At 36.2% G+C, this 22,171-nt stretch overlaps 1 protein-coding gene across 1 annotated transcript in view; it reads right to left on the bottom strand.

Annotated features, from left to right (window-relative positions):
• Positions 1–22,171, bottom strand: part of MSH3 (mutS homolog 3) — a 173,480-nt gene that overhangs the window by 79,881 nt on the left and 71,428 nt on the right. The window contains exons 11-13 of the mRNA XM_049766040.1: positions 18,040–18,124; positions 13,669–13,778; positions 1,783–1,915 (exon numbers count right to left, since the gene is read on the bottom strand). Of these exons, the coding sequence (XP_049621997.1) occupies positions 1,783–1,915; positions 13,669–13,778; positions 18,040–18,124 (328 nt within the window). The remainder of the gene's footprint in view (positions 1–1,782; positions 1,916–13,668; positions 13,779–18,039; positions 18,125–22,171) is intronic.

Below are 22,171 nucleotides of genomic sequence, written 5' to 3'. Positions count from 1 at the left end.
AAAAACTAGAAATTGAGCTCCCATATGATCCAGTTATACTACTCCTAGGGATATACCCTAGGAACACAAAAATACAATTCAAAAATCCCTTCCTCACACCTATATTCATTGCAGTGCTATTTATAATAATTAAAATCTGGAAACAACCAAGATGCCCTTCAACAGATGAAAGGCTAAAGAAACTGTGGTACATACACACAATGGAATATTATGCAGCCATCAGGAGAGATGAAGTCATGAAATTTTCCTTTACGTGGATGTATATGGAATCTATTATGTTGAGTGAAATAAGTCAGAGGGAGAGAGAAAGATACAGAATAGTCTCACTGATCTATAGATTATAAGAAAAATTAAGGAGATTATTGTAATAATCCCCAGAGACAATAGAGATAAGGGCTAGAAGGACCAGCTCACAATATGAAGTTCACCACAAAGAGTAGTGTGCAGTTAGGGAAATAACTACACTAACAACTGTCATGACAATCTTAATGTGTGAGAGAAGTAGAATGCCTGTTTCAAATACAGGCAAGGGTTGGGAAGGAGTGGGGGTGGATACTGGTGGTGGGAATGTTGCACTGCTGAAGGGGTGTTCTGTTTATGACTGAAACCCAACTACAATCATGCTTGTAATCAAGGTGCTTAAATAAAGATTTTATATATATATATATATATACATATATATATATATATATGTATATATATATAAAATTAACAAATTAAAAAAAAGATGGGGATAGATACGGAATGATCTCACTCATATGTGAGATTCAAAGATACATAAGACATTTACACACAGCACACCAAGGTCAATCCTCAGCATTCCATATGTTCTTGAGTCCACCTGCAATGATTGCACATTGCATAGCCAAGCATAAACCCTGAACACTGCCAGGTGTGGACCCCAAACAACCAAAATATAAGATATACAACAAGGTAGCAACAAAGGGCCAAAGACAACACAATGGGAGAACTGAACCATACAACCAAGTTTGTGGAAGTGGGTGAGTGACTGAAAGGGAGGAACATTGAGATCTTGGCAAAGGAAAGCAGATACATTATTGATAAATGTGGTATTAGAATTATGTGCATGAGGAATCATTATTAACAGAATTGTAAACCACAGAACCTCAATAATTTGAAGAAAAAAAAAAGGAACGATTTTCACTCACCCTCAGAATCTAAATTTACTTAGATATCAGGATTACCACAAACACAACACCCCCGGATTTTTCTATTGTTATGTCAAATAAGCTGTTCCATGGTTAAAAAATAATAAATTTGAACCTGGAGTGATAGCACAGCAGTAGTTCGTTTGTTTAGCATGCTGCTGAGTGGGACAAACCCAGGTTCAATCCCTGGCATCCCATATGGCCCCCCAAGCCTGCCAGAAGCAATTCCTGAGCACAAAGCCAGGAGTAGTCCCTGAGTGCTACCAGGTATGGGCCAAAAACAAAACAAAACAAAACAAAATTTATTTTTCAAAGTCTCAAGTCTAAGCACTGTGAAAACAAAACATGAGACTATCCAATATTACAGACTAAGGGCCTCTATGAGTTGGTATGATTAACAGGAGTAGGCATTATTTTTACAATTAAAAAAGAAATTAAGTAATAGGTGCTCTATTAAAATTTCTGACAATTCATTTACTTTACTCACAAAATAAATAACTACATACTAACCATAATATCAATAAAACTCTGAGATGTTTTCCACTAATGTTGTGTGTCCTCATGCTGAGGAACATTGCCAGGGTTTTAGAGATGTGATTACTACCAAACTTACTTTCTTGTGATAGATGCTACAGAGTCCTCTCTCTATGTCAGGCAGTTTCCGTAGATGATTTTCTATCTGACCAAACACAGTGGATTCCGAATGGAGAACTTCAGATATGGCATCAAGGCGAGTATGTATTTCCCTATGAGAATAGAGGAACAACTGAGAGTATGATCAAGCACCTCCTAGAATTGGCCCCTAAACAACTACCTTATAAACTAGAACATCTGCTTTGCAAACTTTTGCATCTGGATGTTAAATAAGCTTCAAGGGGCAATCTGTGAGCCAAGTATTGATGGTCAGCCTGGAACCATGAGTGAAGAAGAAAACATTCCACTTCCACATCCACTACACCAAGAGGATTTCACATTAGCAAGAACTGAATTTACTCTATTTAAATAAGAAAGTTTTATTTATTTGTTACAACTGCTGTCATGCTTTTGGCCACAACAGTAACTGTACAATGCCCAACTTCATTGATAGAAGCAACTCTGATGGAAATAACTGAGCACCTCAATCAAAGCACTTTATTCAGGGGCCAAAGAAATAGTACAGTAAATACTCGCAGTGGTCCTCAAACTATGGCCTGCGGGCCACATATTGTATTTGTATCTGTTTTGTTTCTTCATTGCAAAATAAGATATATGCAGTGTGCAAAATAATTCATGCATAAGTTTTGTTTTTACTATAATCAGACCCTCCAGTGGTCTGAGGGACAGTGAACTGGCCCCCTGTTTAAAAAGTTTGAGGACCCCTGGAATAGGGAGCTTGCCTTGCCTTGCACATGGCCAACCTGATTTTTATCTCCAGCATTCTGTAAGTTCCCCAAGCTTGCAAAAAGTGATTGCTGAGTGAAGAGCAATGAGTAGCCCAAATACCATGTGTGACCCAAAAACAAAACAAAAAAACAAAAATTAATCAACTGTTTCACTAAAATAGGACGAGCGATAGAAAAGTACAGAGAGTAAAGCATAAGGCAGTAAAAGAGATCAGATTTATCTATAGCTCCATATAATCATGGGTCATTTGGGAAGAAATGGTGAAGTTCTGTTAACCTAAAACAGAAACTAGCTGACTGTGTCTTAAATGAGATATTTAATACCTAAAGACACCAAAAGTCTATAGACTAGGCCCTCATTCAGTGAGTGGAAATGTCATCTTTCCATCATTGATGGAAAGCAATATGAAGAATATTTCTTGAAATAGTAATAGAACTCCCATATAATTCAAAAATACCACTTCTTGGCATCTACCCCAAGATACAAAAATTAATTTGAAATGATATCTGCACACCCAATTATTACAATAACTAAGCTATGGATGCAATTCAAATGCCCCCATGTATGAATAACTAAATCAAAAAGTTGTGGCATATATACATAATGGAATACTGTGCTGTAAGAAAAGACAAAACATGCTGCTACATAGATAAGACTAGATGATGAAGTCAGTCAAAAGTAAAGGGATAGAGAAAGAATGACTGCTCTCAGATGTGGGATTTAAAGGTACCCACAACAGGAAAACTGATCTATAAAATTGAGTTTATGCGTTTGCATGTGTGTGTGTGTGGGAGGTTTGAAAGGAAGGGAACTGGGATTTGGGGGGATGATTAGATACACTGGTGATGGGTGTGATCTTGGAATCATGTACACAGGAAACCATCACTACAGCATTGCAAACCACAGTACTTCAATTAATAAAAAAAATTAGTTTTGCAGAAGAAAAATATAGATACACGGTGTGGGAGCAAAATGGCAAGGGCAAAAAACTAGAGAGCTGGATGGAATACAGAACAGAGTTGGTGGGAGGAAAAAAGCAGTTTTGGTCAGTAGGAGGGCAAAAATAGGAACCTTTGGGACCCTGATGGAGGGAGGTGGATACCCCGGTGGTGGGTGTGGTGTTCAAAGGGTATATACACAACACCATTGCTAAGAATATTGTAAAACACAAGTACTTCAATAACGTTTTTTAAAAGCATATACACTAGGAATAAATGACACATTATCATAATAATAACAAACTGATATTAGTAAACATCTTATAGCAGTATCTCAATCAAATTTTGTTTTGTTTTGTTTTGTTTTGGTTTTTGGGTCAGACCCAGCAGTGCTCAGGGGCTACTCCTGGCTCTATGCTCAGAATTCGCTCCTGGCAGACTCGGGAGACCATGTGGGATGCCAGGATTCAAATTGGGGGTCCATCCTGTGTTGGCTCCATGCAAGAAAAATGCCTTACCGCTGTGCTTTTGCTCCAGCTCCCCTCAATCCATTTTTGAATGAATGGAATTTAAAATTTCATACATGAAAAATAAGCAAATAAACAAAAGAATGAACTGATAAAAAATGTCTTATCTTCATTTATGTGAAGAAGGCAAATCCTTCATAGATGACTGTTAAAATGATTATTTGCATTCAACTATTTTTTTATTTTTGTTGTCCCTGTAACTATCTTCTGAAGTTCTCTCTGTTCATGATTTGGATAATAATGTCATTTTTTTTATTCCATTTTTCTCAGGCTGATAATAAATTAAACAGGCATTTGAATTAGCATAATAGAACAGAGCTTTAAGAAGTGACCTTAAAATTCATCTACTTCTCTCCATCTCTACTTCTATTAAACCTTAAATGTTTTAAATAAAAAACATTCCTTTTAAAGATTACTAAAAAACAATCTTCCAACTTTCTTCTCACATTCACTTGTTTTCCTTTTCAACCCAATATCTCTACAGATTACAGCTGGAGTGGCTTCCCAGAATCCAAATCTACTCATGTCCTTTTTGTGCTTTAAGAATTTAGAAATGACTTAAGATTTGGGTTCAGAATCCTTAACTGACCTCTGAGAAAAAATACTACTTACCTCTCAAATCTCACTTCCTATCACCTGCCACTCTTCTCACTCTAAGTTCCAGGAACTTTCTCCAATATCTGATGACTCCAAGTTTCCTAATAGTAGAGCTTTCTGTTTTCCTGCTATTTCTAACTAAAAATACCTCTTTCCTAACATGTACCAACACCACCTGGTTTGGCAAACTCCTACTCATACCTCATGAGAAATCACTAGATTAGACTTTATCCTTTGCTAAAACCCCCTCAATTTTTTCTATAGTGGGAATCATAATTGTATTTATTTCCTCATTATCTTTCTCACAAGACAAGTGTTTTTCAAAAAGAAGGATCGAGGCATGGCACAAGATTAGGGTACTAGGGGCCAGAGTAAGAGCACAGTAGGCAGGGTATTTGCCTTGTATGGGGCCAACCCAGGTTCAATCCCCAGCAACCTATATGGTGTCCCCCAGGAATGATTTCTGAGCAGAGCCCCAAGTAACCCCTGAGCACCACTGAGTATGGGCCCCCTATAAAAGATTAGGGGGCCAAATCATAGAAGAGGAGTCAAAAGAAGGAAACAAGGTCAGAAGAGGCCAGAGTAAAAAATGGTTGAGAAACATTACAATAAACCATATATTCAGTGAGAACAGTGAGTAATTCTTTATTCCCAGAATTCTGAGATCACAATAAACTGTTGTTGGATTCAATGCAATTTAGTTCCAAAGACTATATATAAAGTAAAGCAAGAAGTGATTTGATTTTTCTTTTTTGTATTGTTCTTGAGCTACATCCGCTGGTGCTCAGGGATAATTCCTGGCTCTATGCTTAGCAATCAGTCCTGATGGGCTTAGGGAACGAACCAACCATATGGGGTGCTAAGGATCAAACCCAAGTCAGCCACATGCAAGACAAGTATTCTACATGTGCTATTGCTCCAGTCCCAAGCTGAGATTTTTTTTTAATTTTTTTCCATAGGATTGTTGTGAATAAAATAAATCAATATGGTACTCTAATATTTACCCAAAGATCTATACAAATATAATTTATTTTAATGACTCACTTCTGCATAAATGAAAGATTATGCCAACTGAAAAGAGACTAAACTGATGGCATACAGATAGTATGAAGACATACAACATAAAAAACAGTCTATAAATATAGATGGCTATTCACACGAAAATTAAAAAGATTGTCTCTAAGCTATGGAAAGATAAAAAACAAAAGATTAATAAAAACATAAATCATATTTATGAAATCTACCATAAGATTTTTAAATATAGATATAAAGCTATCACTTCCTTTGAGAGAAACTGAAAAGGTTGTGCTAAATTGGTTTGAAATCTGGGAAAATACAAAAGTAAAATGGGCTTTTATTTCTGTAGGGAAAACTTAAGTGCACATTCTTGACTCAATCTTCACTTGCAAGACAGCTTACAAGTTACAAACTTAGGTTGAAAATGGCAGGACAACCTCAGTTCAAATCCAGCCTATCACCTACCATTTAGCCTTGCCCTAGTGTTTTTATATACAAAATACAGGAACTCATTTCACTTCTTGGCACCACATGGTCACCTGAACACCACCAGGATAACTGAGCACAAATCAATCCTTCAATTCCCCCCCAAAAATGCCATAACTAATTACAGATATTTAACACAGGCAGAGATGACAGTGTGTGTGACGCTATTTATCACAAACTTCTTGTCACTGAAACATGTAGAATTTCAGTGTTTTTTGGTTTTTGTTTGGGGGCTATCCCAGCAGTGCTCAGGGGTTACTTCTGACTCTGTGCTCAGAAATCACTTCTGGAAGACTCGGGGGACATATAAATGCCAAGTCGGTCACATGCAAAGAGTATCATCACTCCAGCCCCAGAATCTCACATTTTAATCCTCTAAGAATCAGAATGAAAATGAATTAAAAAAAAAAACAACTTTGTTTTGTTTTGGGGCACAAAAGTTGTACTCAGGGCTTACTCCTAGCTCTGTACTCAAGCATCATTCCTCGAGTGTTCGGGGATCATGCTGCAGTCCCAGGGACAAGGGTCTGCTGTGTGCAAGGCATTTAAATGCCTTATCCCCAATACTATCTCTCCAGCCCTATAAAAAAAAGATTTGTAATTAAGTTTTTAAAAATAAAATGCCTATGGGCCAGCGAGGTGGCGCTAGAGGTAAGGTGTCTGCCTTGCAAGCACGAGGCAAAGAAGGACCGCGGTTCGATCCCCGGCGTCCCATATGGTCCCCCCAAGCCAGGGGTGATTTCTGAGCGCTTAGCAAGGAGTAACCCCTGAGCATCAAACAGGTGTGGCCCGAAAAACCAAAATAAAATAAAATAAAATAAAATAAAATGCCTTTTATACCATAAATTGTTTAACAGCACAAGTTTTGAAAACTTAGTAAAATAACTACAATAAAATAGCATACCAAACCTCTGAAATTAAAGAACAATTATTTTGATAAAATCATTCAAAGAGATTTGGGAATTGTGTCAAGAAAACAAAAGAAAGAGCACTGAGATGACAACAAAGTTATCATTCCAATTGCCCTACTGTATTTTACGGTTGATCTTATACAATGCATTCTAAACAGATTAAAAAGAAGGCACCTGCGTCATTTCATTCTATATGCTAACAAAAAGAAAAACTTTACCGCCACAGAACCAAGGATAAAACGTGGGTGGCACTGGAGTCCTTCACATTTGAAGGTGAACTGGGTGATGACGCATTTGTTGTTTCAGAGTGTGGGTTAGAAGAACAGTGTATGACCTATAGTTATTGTCACTATCAAGATATACGTAGACTCTGTACCTGCAAGTTTTTATTTGTAGAGAAACATCTTATGAACTCTAACGTAACATTATTTGAAAGAAAAAAAAGTACAATACAAATTATTGAGTGGTTGGTTTTCTTATTTGTTCTCATTTTATTCGTTGATTTTGTTTTAGGACCACAACTAACTGTGCTCAGGACATACTCTTGGCTTAGTGCTCAGTGATCACTGTAGTGCTTAGGGACCATATGCAGTGCCAGGGAAAGAATCTGGGTCTAGGACATGCAAAGCAAGCACCTTATCCACTGCACTCTCTATCAAGCCCATGTTTTGAATCTTTACTGAAGTTTTGTTATAAAGACAAATGTTATAAAATGAGTAGCTTAAGAGCTGTGAAAATAGGTTCTAGGTATAGGGCCCCTGTTTGATCTCCTCTGCCACATGGCCCCTAAAGCACTATTTGGTTATCTCTGGAGGCCCCCCAAACACTACTGGGGTAACCCTGGTGGTGTTGGGCAACTCAGAGCCCAAATAGTACCACAGCTTCAGACTTTACACTAAGCCACCTGATTGGTTGGTTAAATTTATTGAGAGTACCCCTACATACATCCAAAAAAAAAGAAGAGTAAATTAAATTTATACATTAGGATATTATGTAAATCTCCCAAGAAGCTTTCTTCCCAAGGTATTGCAAATCAAGCACATGCAAAGATTTTACTCTACCACTAGGATACAACCCTGCTCTACTAGTACACGTGTATTTTATTATTAGTTACTTTTACTGAGGCACTATGGTTAATAACAATATTAATATGATTGTTTTATACTTATAGCCTACTCCACCTCCATCAGTATTTATTTCCCTCTACTACAGATCCAAGGTACCTTCTATTGTCCCTCTAATCCTTTGCAGCCTCAGTTCTCTATTATGTTGGCAGGGTTTGTTTCCACTAGGGACTCTCATATCCCTTGTTTTGTTTCTTTAAATGCTGTATATGAGTAAGATCATCTGTCATTTGTCATTTACATTTGGACTTATTTCACTTAGCTTGACACCTTCCAAATCCATCCAAGTAGTAGCGAAGTTTAACATTTTATAGAGCAGTATTCCATTTTGTATATATACCATAATTTATTTATCTAGTCATCTGTTGCTGGAAAAAGTATTAAACTAGGACTACATTATCAATCGAAAGCACAAATTTGAAACAAATATGAACCTGATTTCTGTTTATGATCATTTTTAGACCATTTTTTCCACTGAGGCAATGTAATATAATAAACATTAAAATATAATGAAACATTATAAAAAGTATATAAAAACACTAAAGAACAAAGTAATAAATAGCTACACAAATCTAAAAGAAGTCAGAGAAATAATCTGGTAGTCAAATCTACTTTTGCCCTGAAGACCAGAGAATCTGCAATAAAAATGAGCTAGCCTCATGCTCTTAGGCCAAAGACTGTTTCTTTCTATTTCTCCCATATTTTACTGTGTTTATGCAATACAAACAAACAAAATCTGCCACAAACATACCATTTTATTTTTAATTTGATTTTTAAGATCTCGTATCTTTTGGGGTGGTGGTGGTTTGGGTCATACCTGGCGGGCTCAGGTGTTACTCCTGGCTCTGCGCTCAGAAATCACTCTTGATAGGTACAAATATAGGATGCTGGGATTCAAACCACCGCCCATCCTAAATCAGCTGCATGTAAGGCAAATGCCCTATTGCTGTGCTGTCTCTCCAGCCCCATAAAATCTCTTATATTTTAAATTGGGGCTCTCACCTTTTTCACAGAATCTTGGGACACAGATTACTTTATTTTAGCACATATTCCCACTATTTTTTATAAAACTAAGAAGAAAGGATCAAAGAAAGGCTGGGGGCCAGAGGCTAAGTGGTCTCAGATGCATTGGAGGGGAAATAAATAAGGACAGAACTAAATATCCAAGCCAAAGTCAACAATAATAGAATCAAGGGACCTAAACTTAAACAACGTAAACTTAAAAGGGCCTGTTATACTGGTGAGTCAGGGAGCAAAGGGTAGAGGTATAGGATGCCATCGATGGAGGGAGGTTGACACTGGTGGTGGGAAGGGCCCTGACTCATTGTATATCTCAAATTCAATTCTAAATTTGAGATATGTTTGATATTTGTTTCAATAAAATAAAAATTAAAAAAAAATGAGCTGGCCTTAGAAGAAGGATAGAATTGCAGCATTGGGGGCCAGAGAGAGAGCATACCAGTAGGGTGTTTGCCTTGCACACACTAATCCAGGACGAATGGTGGTTCAAATCTCCCACATCCCAGATGGTCCCCCGTGCCTGCCAGGAGCTATTTCTGAGCACAGAGCCTGGAATAACCCCTGAGCACCACCAGGTGTAACCCAAAACAACCCCTCCAAAAAAAAAAAAAAAAAAGAATTGCAGCATTGGTTAGAATCATGATTTGGATTCAATAAATCAGATCAAACAATGAAACCAAATTAAGAAGGCTCTAAACAGATACTGTCATCAAGAACCTGGCAGTAGCATAAATGATAATCCTCTCAAGGCAGACACCTTCATCCTAGCTAACTACTAAAAGAAGCACTTTGCAACTATTTTTTTGTTTTGTTCTTTTAGGTTTTATTTAAGCCAGGGCATATCTAGCAGTGCTCATGGCTGGTTCCCCCAATAAACAAACAAAATTAATCAAAATAAAATAGTCCTCTGATTGATTGCCAATATTTGCTAAAGTTTAGAATGGTAACTACAACACCAGACAATTCACTTTCCTGCTTATTTTTTAATCTGGTTCCTGAGTATCCCTTATTTTTCTTTAAACAAGTTCATTAATGGTTTAAAACTGCCTGTTGTCCTTTATGCAGTATATTTAGAATATTTTATATCAGGAAATGTTTGTATGACATTAAAATCACAGAAAACAAAGTCCTTCCATAGCATTATGAGGGAGTCTCATCTAAAAGTCATTACCAAAAAGGACATTAAAAGAGAAAAAATAAACTTGGCACAGCCAATAAAGAATAGATATCTCTTCCCCAGTTTTGAAGGAAGCTACTATATTTGAACCAATCTAGAACTTACTGGAGGTCCTAGTACAAAAAAAAAAAAATCAAAGCAAAGATAAAGTCAAAGTTCCTTAGGATATGGTTTTTGGATAGAGGCATCCCAAGAGATTCAAGTTAATCTACATGCAAACAGTCAGGGCAGGTCCTGGTTAAAAGGCACTGAAAGTTGCCTTCTTCCTGGCCACAGACCCTCTTAGAGTTCTCACTCCTATTTACAAGCAAAGAGCCATGGAATCAAGACCAGTCAACTGGAGTACTCAGCCAAGTACTACCTATCTCTCTTCCATCTCATTTATGAGCAGCAATATTTCTCCATGGATTAAATAAAATCATCATCAGGAATTAGTACCATGTTGATAGGTTTATGGAATACCCAGAATTATAAAAAACTTAAGAGCCATAGTGTATTTAAAGCAGAAGATTCTTCCAGATTTTAAAAAGGAATTAGATTTGCTGATATAAATTAAAATTCAAAGAAATACATATTCTATTACTATGTCACTTGAGCCATGTCTATGAATTATAATTACAACCATAAATATGCTATACATATGGGTTTACCAAAATAAAAGTCATTTATTTAATCATGGATGAGAATCAACTACCATCAAAATGTATGTTACACTTTAGTGTATTATGTGACAATACAGACAAGATTCTATTTCCTAATACCAACAATTTTGAATTTTCTTAAATTTAATTACTTATGTAATTCAAATGCCAAGAATAAACTTGGCAAGCTTAGCTCTCTTGAGTAGTTTTCTAAAAATCTAATTTGAATTATAAAGACATTCTTCATTTGCTCTAACAGTGATATTGAGCTAAACAGTGGCTGAGAGGTATTTTATTTTAGCCATAAAAATTGTTCCTATCAGAAAGCCTTTGAAAATAGAAATAATGGATTTCATTGAAACTAATAGAAATTTTAAGATAACTATCCTATATTGTTAAAGGGAGGAAACAAAGTACATAGTATTTTATGTATTAGATCTCTGTAAAAAGGGACTGATATATTATTTACATATATATCAATATTTTCTTATTTACTTCATTTTGTTTTGTTTTAGGTCATAACTAGTAAAGCTAAGGGGATCACTCCTGGAAGGCAGGATTCCAGGTGCTTCAGGGTCATTCCTAGTGCCCCATATATGAGATGCTATAATTGATGTTGGGGATTAAACAAGGGTCAGCTATGTAGAAGGCAAGTTCCATGTATTATCTCTCTAGCCTTGCTTGTTTGCTTCTTAAAATTAAAAAAAAAATCTTTGAAAGGATACACAGAAAAATAATGAGGATTACCTCATTATTACAATAATTATTATATTATATTCAGTTATATGCAAATAATATACAACTAACAATTATATACAAATAAAGGAAAAAGAGTAACAAAAAGACAAACATTCAGGGGCCAGAGCAGTGGCGCTAGAGGTAAGGCGTCTGCCTTGCAAGCGCTAGCCTAGGACAGACTGTGGTTCAATCCCCAGACCTCCCATATGGTCCTCCCAAGCCAGGAGCGATTTCTGAGCACAAAGCCAGGAGTAACCCTGAGCGTCAATGGGTGTAGCTCAAAAACAAATAACAAAAAGACAAACATTCACTGTATATCTTTATACACTAAATCTTTATACATTTACTGTATACATCTTTAAATGCTTTATGTAAAGCACTTTCTATTAAAAAACTTAAGACATTTTTTACCATCCTCCACATTTTAAATGCTAAAGAAAGGCAAAATAGAGTGGAAACTGTAACCCCCTCCCCCCAATAAATGACTATTAGGTATTCACTAGACATATTCTTCACACTTGACTAATATTTGCTAGCATTTAGCTTTTTTTTTTTTTGGTTTTTGGGTCACATACCGGCAGTGGTCAGGGGCTACTCCTGGCTCTATGCTCAGAAATCGCTCCTGGCAGGCTCGGGGGACCATATGGGATGCCGGGATTCGAACCACCATCCTTCTGCATGCAAGGCAAATACCTTACCGCTGTGCTATCTTTTCAGGCACATTTAGCTATTTTAGCCATACTCACAAAAATCAAGATCATCTCTTCTTTGCTCTTTCCCTTTCCACTGGCTGCAAGTAATGTTCAGAATGATATCAGGAGAAGCTAAGAATTCTACCTCTGAACTACCAGTATCTCCTTAAAGTCAGTTGGAGTACTCACATTAAAAAATTTAAATTTTACTTGAAGCATAATAGAAGGCCAATGAAGCTTAAGGCAAGGAAATAACACAATTCAAAATTATTTTGGGAGCACGCAGATAGAGAAATAAATTGGGAAGACACTGCAATAGTACAAATAAGAAGCTGGCAGAGTAGACAAAAACTCACGGCAGCCAACACAGAAAGATGGATACAGACTCTGGATATATTTTAGAGGTAAATTAACCAAACTTAGTATTAGACTAGATGGGGCTGTTGGAAAGTAAATGTACAGAAGTACTTCAAGGCTTCTAATCTAAGCATCATGTTTAGTAGAAACTTCTGAATAAACAATGAGCCCTGGGGCCAGAGATAGCACAGTAAGTAGGGTGTTTGCCTTGCACGTGTGCTGCCAACCCAAGTTCAATCCTTAATATATTTATTTATTTATATTTAATATATATATTTTATTTTATATTATACTGTATTTTATATATATTATATATATTTTACAAAAGTCAAAATGATATAGCAACGTTTTTGTCAGTAATTCAATATTTTTTATAAATATTCATACTCTAGAAAGAATTAATTTATCAAAATCAGTGTTATGGTTAATATTCCACTGTTCTGCCTGTATTTATATGGAAAATGGTTCAATTATTACTGCACACTCAAACTGAACGTCTCCTAGAGCACAAAAGTGGGATATAAGGAGAAAAAGCCTCACAATATTAGACACTCTTATTCTATTGCTGAAAACAAAAGCAATCTAGATGAATTTAAAACTGTGTTCTTGAGGCCAAAGAGCTTTGATGTGGTAGACTTGGGCGTTTGATCCTCAGCACTACATATGGTCCCCCTAGGCCTACCAGGCCTAAACACAGAGCCATGAGTAAACCCTCAGTACTACTGGGTGTGGCATAAAAACAGAATTAAAACAAGAAAATAAAACAGTGTTCTTATAACCATGGTAACCTTGGTTTAAATGCTAAAAAATACTTCTAATTTCACAATTCTATGTAATTTCAGATCACACACACACACACACACACACACACACACACACAGTTTCTTTTACCTTAATTTAAGGAGTGGCTGGGCTACCCACTTCTTTAACTTCCGTCTTCCAAATGATGTTTTAGTATGATCTAAAACCCAAAATAAACTTCCTTTGGTTTTACTATCAGTCTAAGAAAGATCAGAAAACAAGTTTGATTAATTAGACAATTACACTTATACCAAAATTTCTCATTGCTTGTGTACACTATTTATCCCACATACCCTAATTTTAAATATTATGCATATCTAAAACAAAGCTCAGTTATTAACAGGTATTTATTTTTTTATGAATGAATATATGTCCATATTATACAAACATATAAACAACATAAAGTGTTGGTATTTTGTTGAGAAAAGAAATACACATATATATTGGAGCTGGACAGAAAGGACATACAGAGTGGGTAGGAGTTTGCTTTGCATGCACTCACCTAATTCCTGGTATCACATACAAGCTCATCAGCTCCACCAGGAGTGATCCCTGAGCACAGAGCTAGAAGTAAGCCCTGAACACCACAGGTTGTGGCCCAAAACAATTTAATAAAGAAATATGCTATAGTTTTTGGTATAGTTTATCAAAAGTTTTTGGTTAATTGACATAAATTATTAAAGCTTTTAAAATATGGGCTTATATTAAACATCTTAAAATATAATTGTAGGTGGCAAATTTGGAATTTTTATATTATGCCCCAAACTATTATTAACAGTACATGAATGATACCTAAATATAAATTTTAATATTCTTATATATTTGTAGACCCAGCTACCTTGTACAGTCAAGTCAATTTATAGTCCAGCACAGTCAATTTAATTTAATTTTCCTTTAGCAATTCAGTGACTTCTAATACTTAAAGGTTAACATTCTAAAGATGGGTGAAGGTTGCACTGGTGAAGAGGGGTGTACTTTTTATGACTAAAAACATGTTTGTAACCATGGTGCTTAAATATATTATTAAAAAAAATGGGTGCTCTAGAATTCTGGACAACAACAGAGTATATTCGTAGATCTGTATACTTTAAGCTCCCCTAGGAATTTACCCTGGAAAGATTTTATTTTATTATGTCTTAGTAAGGTCTAAGTAAAGGTTTATTTATCTATACATGAAAACTTGAAAGTTGAGACAAACAGTATTTCTTTTAACTATTAACTGGAGATGGTAGTAAATGGTTTTACTGTATTACAAGTCTATTAATAGCTTTATCTCTTATTTAGAACATAAAATTACAATTTCACATGGATTTTTCAAAGGTTTTGCCTTCAAACCAATAAGTACTAAAAGAAAGTACTTCTGGGGCCCGGAGAGATAGCACAGCGGTGTTTGCCTTGCAAGCAGCCGATCCAGGACCTAAGGTAATTGGTTCGAATCCCAGTGTCCCATATGGTCCCCCGTGCCTGCCAGGAGCTATTTCTGAGCAGACAGCCAGGAGTAACCCCTGAGCAATGCCGGGTGTGCCCCCCCAAAAAAAATAAAAATAAAAGAAAGTATTTCTGATGTGCTCATTAATATAACAGCAAAAAGTCCATTAGGAAATGGCCACACCCTGGGGCCGGCGAGGTGGTGCTACAGGTAAGGTGTCAGCCTTGCAAGTGCTAGCCAAGGAAGGACCGCGGTTCGATCCCTCGGCGTCCCGTATGGTCCCCCACCTAGGGGCAATTTCTGAGCACTTAGCCAGGAGTAACCCCTGAGCATCAAATGGGTGTGGCCGAGAAGCAAAACAAAACAAACAAACAAAAAATAACAAAAACAAATGGCCATTCCTTAAGGGCAATGATATGCTTTTGGGGAGAAAAGATTCATAAATAAGACAAATCTGTCCCATGACAGATATCAGTTAAAAAAGATGACACGAACTTCCCAGACCTCAGAAGGCTTTTTGCTTGTGTTCATTTTTGCTTTTGATTTTGGGGGGGATTACCAGTTGTGATCAGGCTTACTTCTAGCTCTGTGGCAAGGAATCACTGCTGAAGGGTTTTGGGTTACCAAATGGAGAGTTGGAGATAGAATCTGAGTCGGTCGAGAGAAAGGCAAACATCCTATCCACTGTATTATTCCTCCAACTGGCAGTTTGGAGATTTAAAACAAAACATATAATACAGCAGGCGGACTTCCCAGAGGATAGAAAAGCAAAATAGGCTAACAGGGCAGATCTAGTCAGCAACATTATCAGGTCTTTGAGACAAACACCCTGTGACCTGCATGCAGTAAGGATCCCATGAAGAGGATGATAAAAAGGATTCATCCTCTGATTACTTAGTACCCTGGGGAGGCATGTTCAACAGAAAGGGAAAAGCATTAAAGCTCTAGCACCCTGTGCTCTTTCCCTTTCCTTCACTTCAGGTGAGGGAGTCTAAGCCAGGGGTACAAAGATAAGCAGATGTCACACACAGTCTCAACACTCTCTGGCATTGAGGGACCAGAGCGATAGCACAGCGATAGGGCATTTGCCTTGAACACTGCCAACCCAGGCTGGGTTCGGTTTCCAGCATCCCATATGGTCACCCTAGCTGCCAGGAGCGATTTCTGATCACAGAGCCAGAAAAAACTCCTGGGCATCAATGGGTGTGCCCCATAAAACACATACACACACAAAAAAAAAAAAAAAGAAGAAGAAAGAAGAAAGAAGAAGAAGAAGAAGAAGAAGAAGAAGAAGAAGAAGAAGAAGAAGAAGAAGAAGAAGAAGAAGAAGAAGAAGAAGAAGAAGAAGAAGAAGAAGAAGAAGAAGAAGAAGAAGAAGAAGAAGAAGAAGAAGAAGAAGAAGAAGAAGAAGAAGAAGAAGAAGAAGAAGTAGTAGTAGTAGTAGCAGCAATAGTTCTGGTATTGTAAAAGATTTTAAAGGGTTTAAAAATGTCTTTTGTCATAAGCATATAATGTCAAAACTGACCTCCCTGTACTAAAATCTAAAGAGGATATGCCTGAGTAGGATGGCTGATATCCAGCTGCAATCTCTGACAATTAAATCATTTTCGTGCCAGGAAATTATTCCTAAAACTTATTTCTTAGTATGAAGATATACAGAATTGATGAGAAAGATTTGCAGAAAAGATCCTCAATTTATGGATTATGGAATAACAAGATTAAATGTTAGTGAATTCTGGGGCTGGAGTGTTAGTACTGTGGGTAGAGCACTTGCCTGGCATGCTTCCAACCCAGGTTCAATTCCTAGCATCCCATATGGTTCCCTGATCCCTGCCAGGAGCAAGTCTCAAGCACTGATAAATATGACCCAAACACACAAAAAATGTTGTAAATGAAAGCAAGACTGACGTTCATATATAAGAAGAACTTGGAAGCAAGAAGACTGAATGAAGAAGCTAGTTGGAAACAGACAAGTCCTATTATTCTCCTGGTGTCAGGAGAATAAATCCAGTATTTACTTTAATTTACAACATCAACAATTATTTCTTAAGAGCTTTTAACTGAGTAACTCAGGTTTTTCAGGTTCCCAATTACTAAAATGACTTGGACCTGTTTATTTCTATGACTATGCTCTAATAATTTTTACAATGTAAGATCTCATATTTATAGGTGCTAATTTGATAAATGAAAGCTATAATTTTATTGTCTCTATTAGCTTCCCAATTTGTTAATAAAATACAAATAAACAGTAACATTGTGATTTATGCATGTTTTATACTGAATATCACAATAATTATCTTATATGCTAAATAATAAAATAACAGATACTGCTTTGGGGGGTAGGAGGCACTGGAAATATCCAGTGGAACTCAGGTCAATACTCAGCTCAGTGCTGTTGACTGTTCCCAGTGGTGCTGGGAAAACATTTGATGCTGAGATGGAACCCAGATTTCCTACTTATCAAGCTTATGTTCTAACCTACTGAGTTATCTCTTGCCCCTTGCGAACACATTAACAAAAATTTAAAATAGAAAAAAATGTCTTAATGAGACCCCCCCAAAAAAAACCTACTTAGATTAACTTTCAAAGTTTAAGTTTTTCTAAACAATTAATATAAAAATTATCAGAAAGCTGGGGCCAGAGCAATTAATGCAGAGGATAAAGTGCTTGCCTTGAACACAGCCAACCCAGATTCAATCCCCAGTATCAATTATGGTTTCCCATGCCTGCCAGGAGTAATTGCTGAGCACCACTCAGTGTAGTTCAAAAATAAAAACAAAAACAAAAAAACTGATCAGAAAGAGAAGCACTTCAATCATCAAAAAGCACTACCCCCAAAGTAACTCCCAAGAGTATTTAACATATTTCTCAAATAATATAAATGAATGCTATAGTTAGCAAGTAATAAATAGATGATAGGCTTCAGAGGCAATATTATTTTTACTCACACTTCTAAAAAGAAGTCTTAACCGCACCTTTTTTTCCAAAATCATTTCTATCAATTAACCTTTATATATATATGTTTACCTGACCTGATTTTGCAGAATTTCCAGATTCCTTAATGTTGATCCATTAATGGTCATAAATTCCATTTCACCTGACAACTGCTTAAAATTCCTATAAAAAAATATAAAACATGATATAAATGCTTAAAAAATTTAAGTGCAACTTAGGCAACAAATATTCCAGTAACATGACAATAGAAGCTATCTTGTTGACAGGAAAACAAATAGAGCAAAAGAATTCTCATTAGAACATAGTCTTCTATTGGTATGTATGGCAAGAGAACTGAAAAAGGAGAGTTGTTCTTGCACCAAAAAACAAAACCAGGGTCAGAAGAAGAAAATAACAGAACTCTTTTCTGTTATTTCTTTTTTTAAAATAATTTCCAAGAATAGAAGCGAAAAGTCTTCTATCACTGGGAGAGTTAGTAGTGGTATCTTCAGAAAAGCTATGCAATTATCTAGAAAAATACGTCAAGATGACTTTAAAATGTCCTCATTATTTACCATAAAATTAACTTGATAAATACTTTAAAACCTTTTAGTCAACATCATGATATGTGAAAAAAATATTGCTTACTCTATAATTAACAGCATATTAATCTGGCTAGTATTTAACGAGAGTACCAAAGTGAAAAAGTAGCAGAAATTATTTTGCTAAGCTCAGAAAATTCACATGTTCCTTATTCCTTATGATCCCTTCATTCAAGCTAGATTAAAGGTGCAATAAATTTCTAGTAGACTTTGCATATTGAGTTGCAATGTGATTAATGTGTGTACAATTTCAATTTTATCCATATCAGTCTTTCATGTTAAAAAAAGTGTATTATGGGGCTGAAGAGATAGCATGGAGGGTAAGGCGTTTGCCTTTCATGCAGAAGGTCATCGATTCGAATCCCGGCGTCCCATATGGTCCCCCAAGCCTGCCAGGAGCGATTTCTGAGCATGAAGCCAGGAGTGACCCCTGAGCGCTGCCAGGTGTGACCCAAAAACCAAAAAAAAAAAGTGTATTAGCTGTACTGGTTAAGATGGTTGTACACCATATAATGGTAACTCAATCATGAACAACTTTATAAAAAAAAAAAACCTGAAGTATGAACAACCTTGTAACCATGGTGTATAAATAAAAAAATAATAAAGTAAAAAAAAAAAAAATATATATATAATTCAGACATAAAAATAAAAGCACATTTAGGAACCTGACACTTGCTTTGCTTGTGGCTGTCCTGGGTTTGATCCCTGTCACCCTTTATGGTCCCCCAAGCTGCCATGAGGAGTTCTTGAGTACAGAGCCAGGAGTAACCCATGAGCACCCTCCCCACCAATTTCTTCAAAATGTATTAATCAATGCATCACTAACAGAGTATATCAATTTTCTTTGTAAGTCAGTATTTCAATACTCCTATCCACAACACACATAGATTTGGTGGATTATTTTTAAAGATATTCACCACTTGTCTAACTTTCAAGTGGTCAATTTTATTTGTTTTAATTTATATTATTAAACTTCAATTTTATCATAGATTCACTCCTAATTCATTTGTCATTGAACAAAATCATTTCATTCTTAAATTCTACTAAGAAACATTTGAGAGAGAGAAAATGAAAAAGTCAGAAAGAGGCTTAACAGATCCCCAAGTCCACTGGCGGTTTCACTTGATGTCACTAGCAAGATAGCAAGGCTCTGTATAGAGATAACTGAGAGTTATGACTGAAAGTGATATGGAGCAAAATCAAGAGGAAAACAAATTAATGCAATGTCCAGGGGTAAAAAAAGACAGGTACCCAAGATTCCTCTCCTGGTGGAATAACTATATTTAATTTCCACAACAACGAGTATGAAATGTATATCAGAGAAACATGTAAGTAGAAACATAGTATCCAGGAGTTTTATCAGGGGCTTTTCACAAAGAAACTTTGGTCCCCACAAACCAAAATTCTAACGCCCAAAAGAGAATTAATACTTAAAAAAAAATAGTTTGCACAATCAGTTGAAGGACAATGAGTCAAAATGTTTTAATCAGATGAAACTTTCCTCAATCCAATGTCCCAATTTTAAGACCAAGCTAACTTTCAATAATTTCTAAGGATAATGATCTCATCAGACATATTATATAAAGTTTTCCACATCTCTTTTCAAATGTTTTCTTAAATTCAAATGTTTATTTACATGTCTTTCTTATGTTACTCTCCTTTCCTAAATAATTTTTCTCTAATTTTTAATTAATCATTGAAATCTCACTACCTCATTTCAAGGTCTTATTAATTTATTCACTTTTAGTATCTTTGGTTTATTTAGCTCATTTCAAAGAAATAGGTTAAGCTTTGATTTCATTTGTGGGTATGTTTTCTATCATGCTTTCATTTTCTGCAAGAATGATACCCTGCCATTTACTTTCATTTTTATTAAAATGTATATAGTTTAAATTTGGTCTAACTACCTTAACTAATTTTTTTATGTTTCTGAGCCATAACAGCAATACTGGGATCAAACCTGGGTCAGCAGCATGCAAGGTAAGCACTTTACCCACTATACTATCTCACCAGCCTGCTGTTGCTAATTTTAAGAGAAAATTTATTTTCCAGAACATTCTAGAACATAGGCCTTTTTTTCAGATAGCTGTTCAGTATCTTTCTGTGTAATATGCAATTATAGCAACTGACTTGCTTTCATTTAGAAAAAGATTAATTATATGAGAATGCCTTTTAACCATAGGCAATTAGAAAACACAACAAATATCTATTTTTGAAAAACTGTCTTCACATATTGGAGAACAGACAACATGGAACTGTGAGCTCCAAGAGAAAAACAAGAGATAAACACTATGACTAACTCTCTGCAGAGCCCAAGAAAACAAGAATTTGTGAGCTGTCATGTCATGAATAACAGAACGAGAGAGATAGAGAACACTTTAAAGAGTCCCCTCCTGTCTTTAATTACTGATCCTTAAATGTGTGGGGAAACCTATCTAAAAAATACAAAAAACCGGTTAAGACAGCTTGCTCTCTGAATGACTCAGTGAAAACAACTAACTACATAAAGTAGATGCCTTAAAAGGAAATTTGTTGATTTGGGAATGAGATTAAATCTTACATGGACAAGGATCTTGCAATCCTTGTACTAATAGCGTGTATGTCTGTGTGTGTAGATGTGTGTTATATTGAGTTATATATCACAGCAAACATCTTATCCATCTGGAGTCAATCCAATGAACTTTAGTATACTGGCAAGAAGGTGCAACTACAATCACTGTAATTACCCCCAAAAATAAATAGCCAATATTACTGTTGTTTTTCCCCAAACTGAAGAGCTCTGGGCAACCACACAACCACTAACTCATTTTTGCTACTAGAGAATTTACCTATTCTGATCAGTTCATATTCGTGGAATTATACACTATGTGGTGGTTTGTACCTTGCCTTTCACTTAACATTTTGTCTTGGTTTGCAGGGAGGAGGCAAATGCAGGTCTTCTCGGGTCTCACTCCTGATTCTGTGCTCAAGAAGTGACCCCTGGTGTCACTAAGGGGACTATATGTAGCACTTGCATTATATATGGCTGAACCCTGTTGATCCTGGGAATCCCATATAGTCCCCTAAGCACTGCCCAGAGTAACCTCTTAGCACAGAGCCAAGAGTAAGTACCCTTATGTATTGCTAGATGTGGTCCAAAAACAAGACTACAAACAAAAAAAAATATTTTTTAAAAACTAATACTCTGCAAGTACTTCCCACCCAGTTCCTTGCACTCTAGGTTGATGTTTTATCTAGTATCAGCTTGCTGGGCTTGCCAATCCCCTTTCCTTGCTCTTCCTTTCCTCAACCTAGAAGTGAGCCATAGCACTGAATGTCATCCATTCTGTGTTCTGCGAAGCTCAGATTTTCTGTGGCAATGGCTGTTTTCTTCAGTGAATTTTCTCAATGAAATCCCTCCCAGGATACTGTGCTATGTTCATTTTTCCACTTCAGTCTTCTTATCCCCTCCCTTCTGGGTGTCGATTCTTGACTTCTTACTTTAGAAACTGGACACCCTTACTTAATTTTCTTGTTAACTGCACTCATTACAACTCTCTAATACCATTCTGAATAGAAGAAGTGAATCAATGCAGTCTCACCTTTATTTGTTCTTAGGGAAAAACAATTCAGTCTTCAACCACTAAGT

This window comes from Suncus etruscus, chromosome 2 (genome assembly GCF_024139225.1).
Source record: "Suncus etruscus isolate mSunEtr1 chromosome 2, mSunEtr1.pri.cur, whole genome shotgun sequence".
Lineage (NCBI taxonomy): Eukaryota > Metazoa > Chordata > Mammalia > Eulipotyphla > Soricidae > Suncus > Suncus etruscus.
This window is presented reverse-complemented; position numbering and strand designations above follow the sequence as displayed.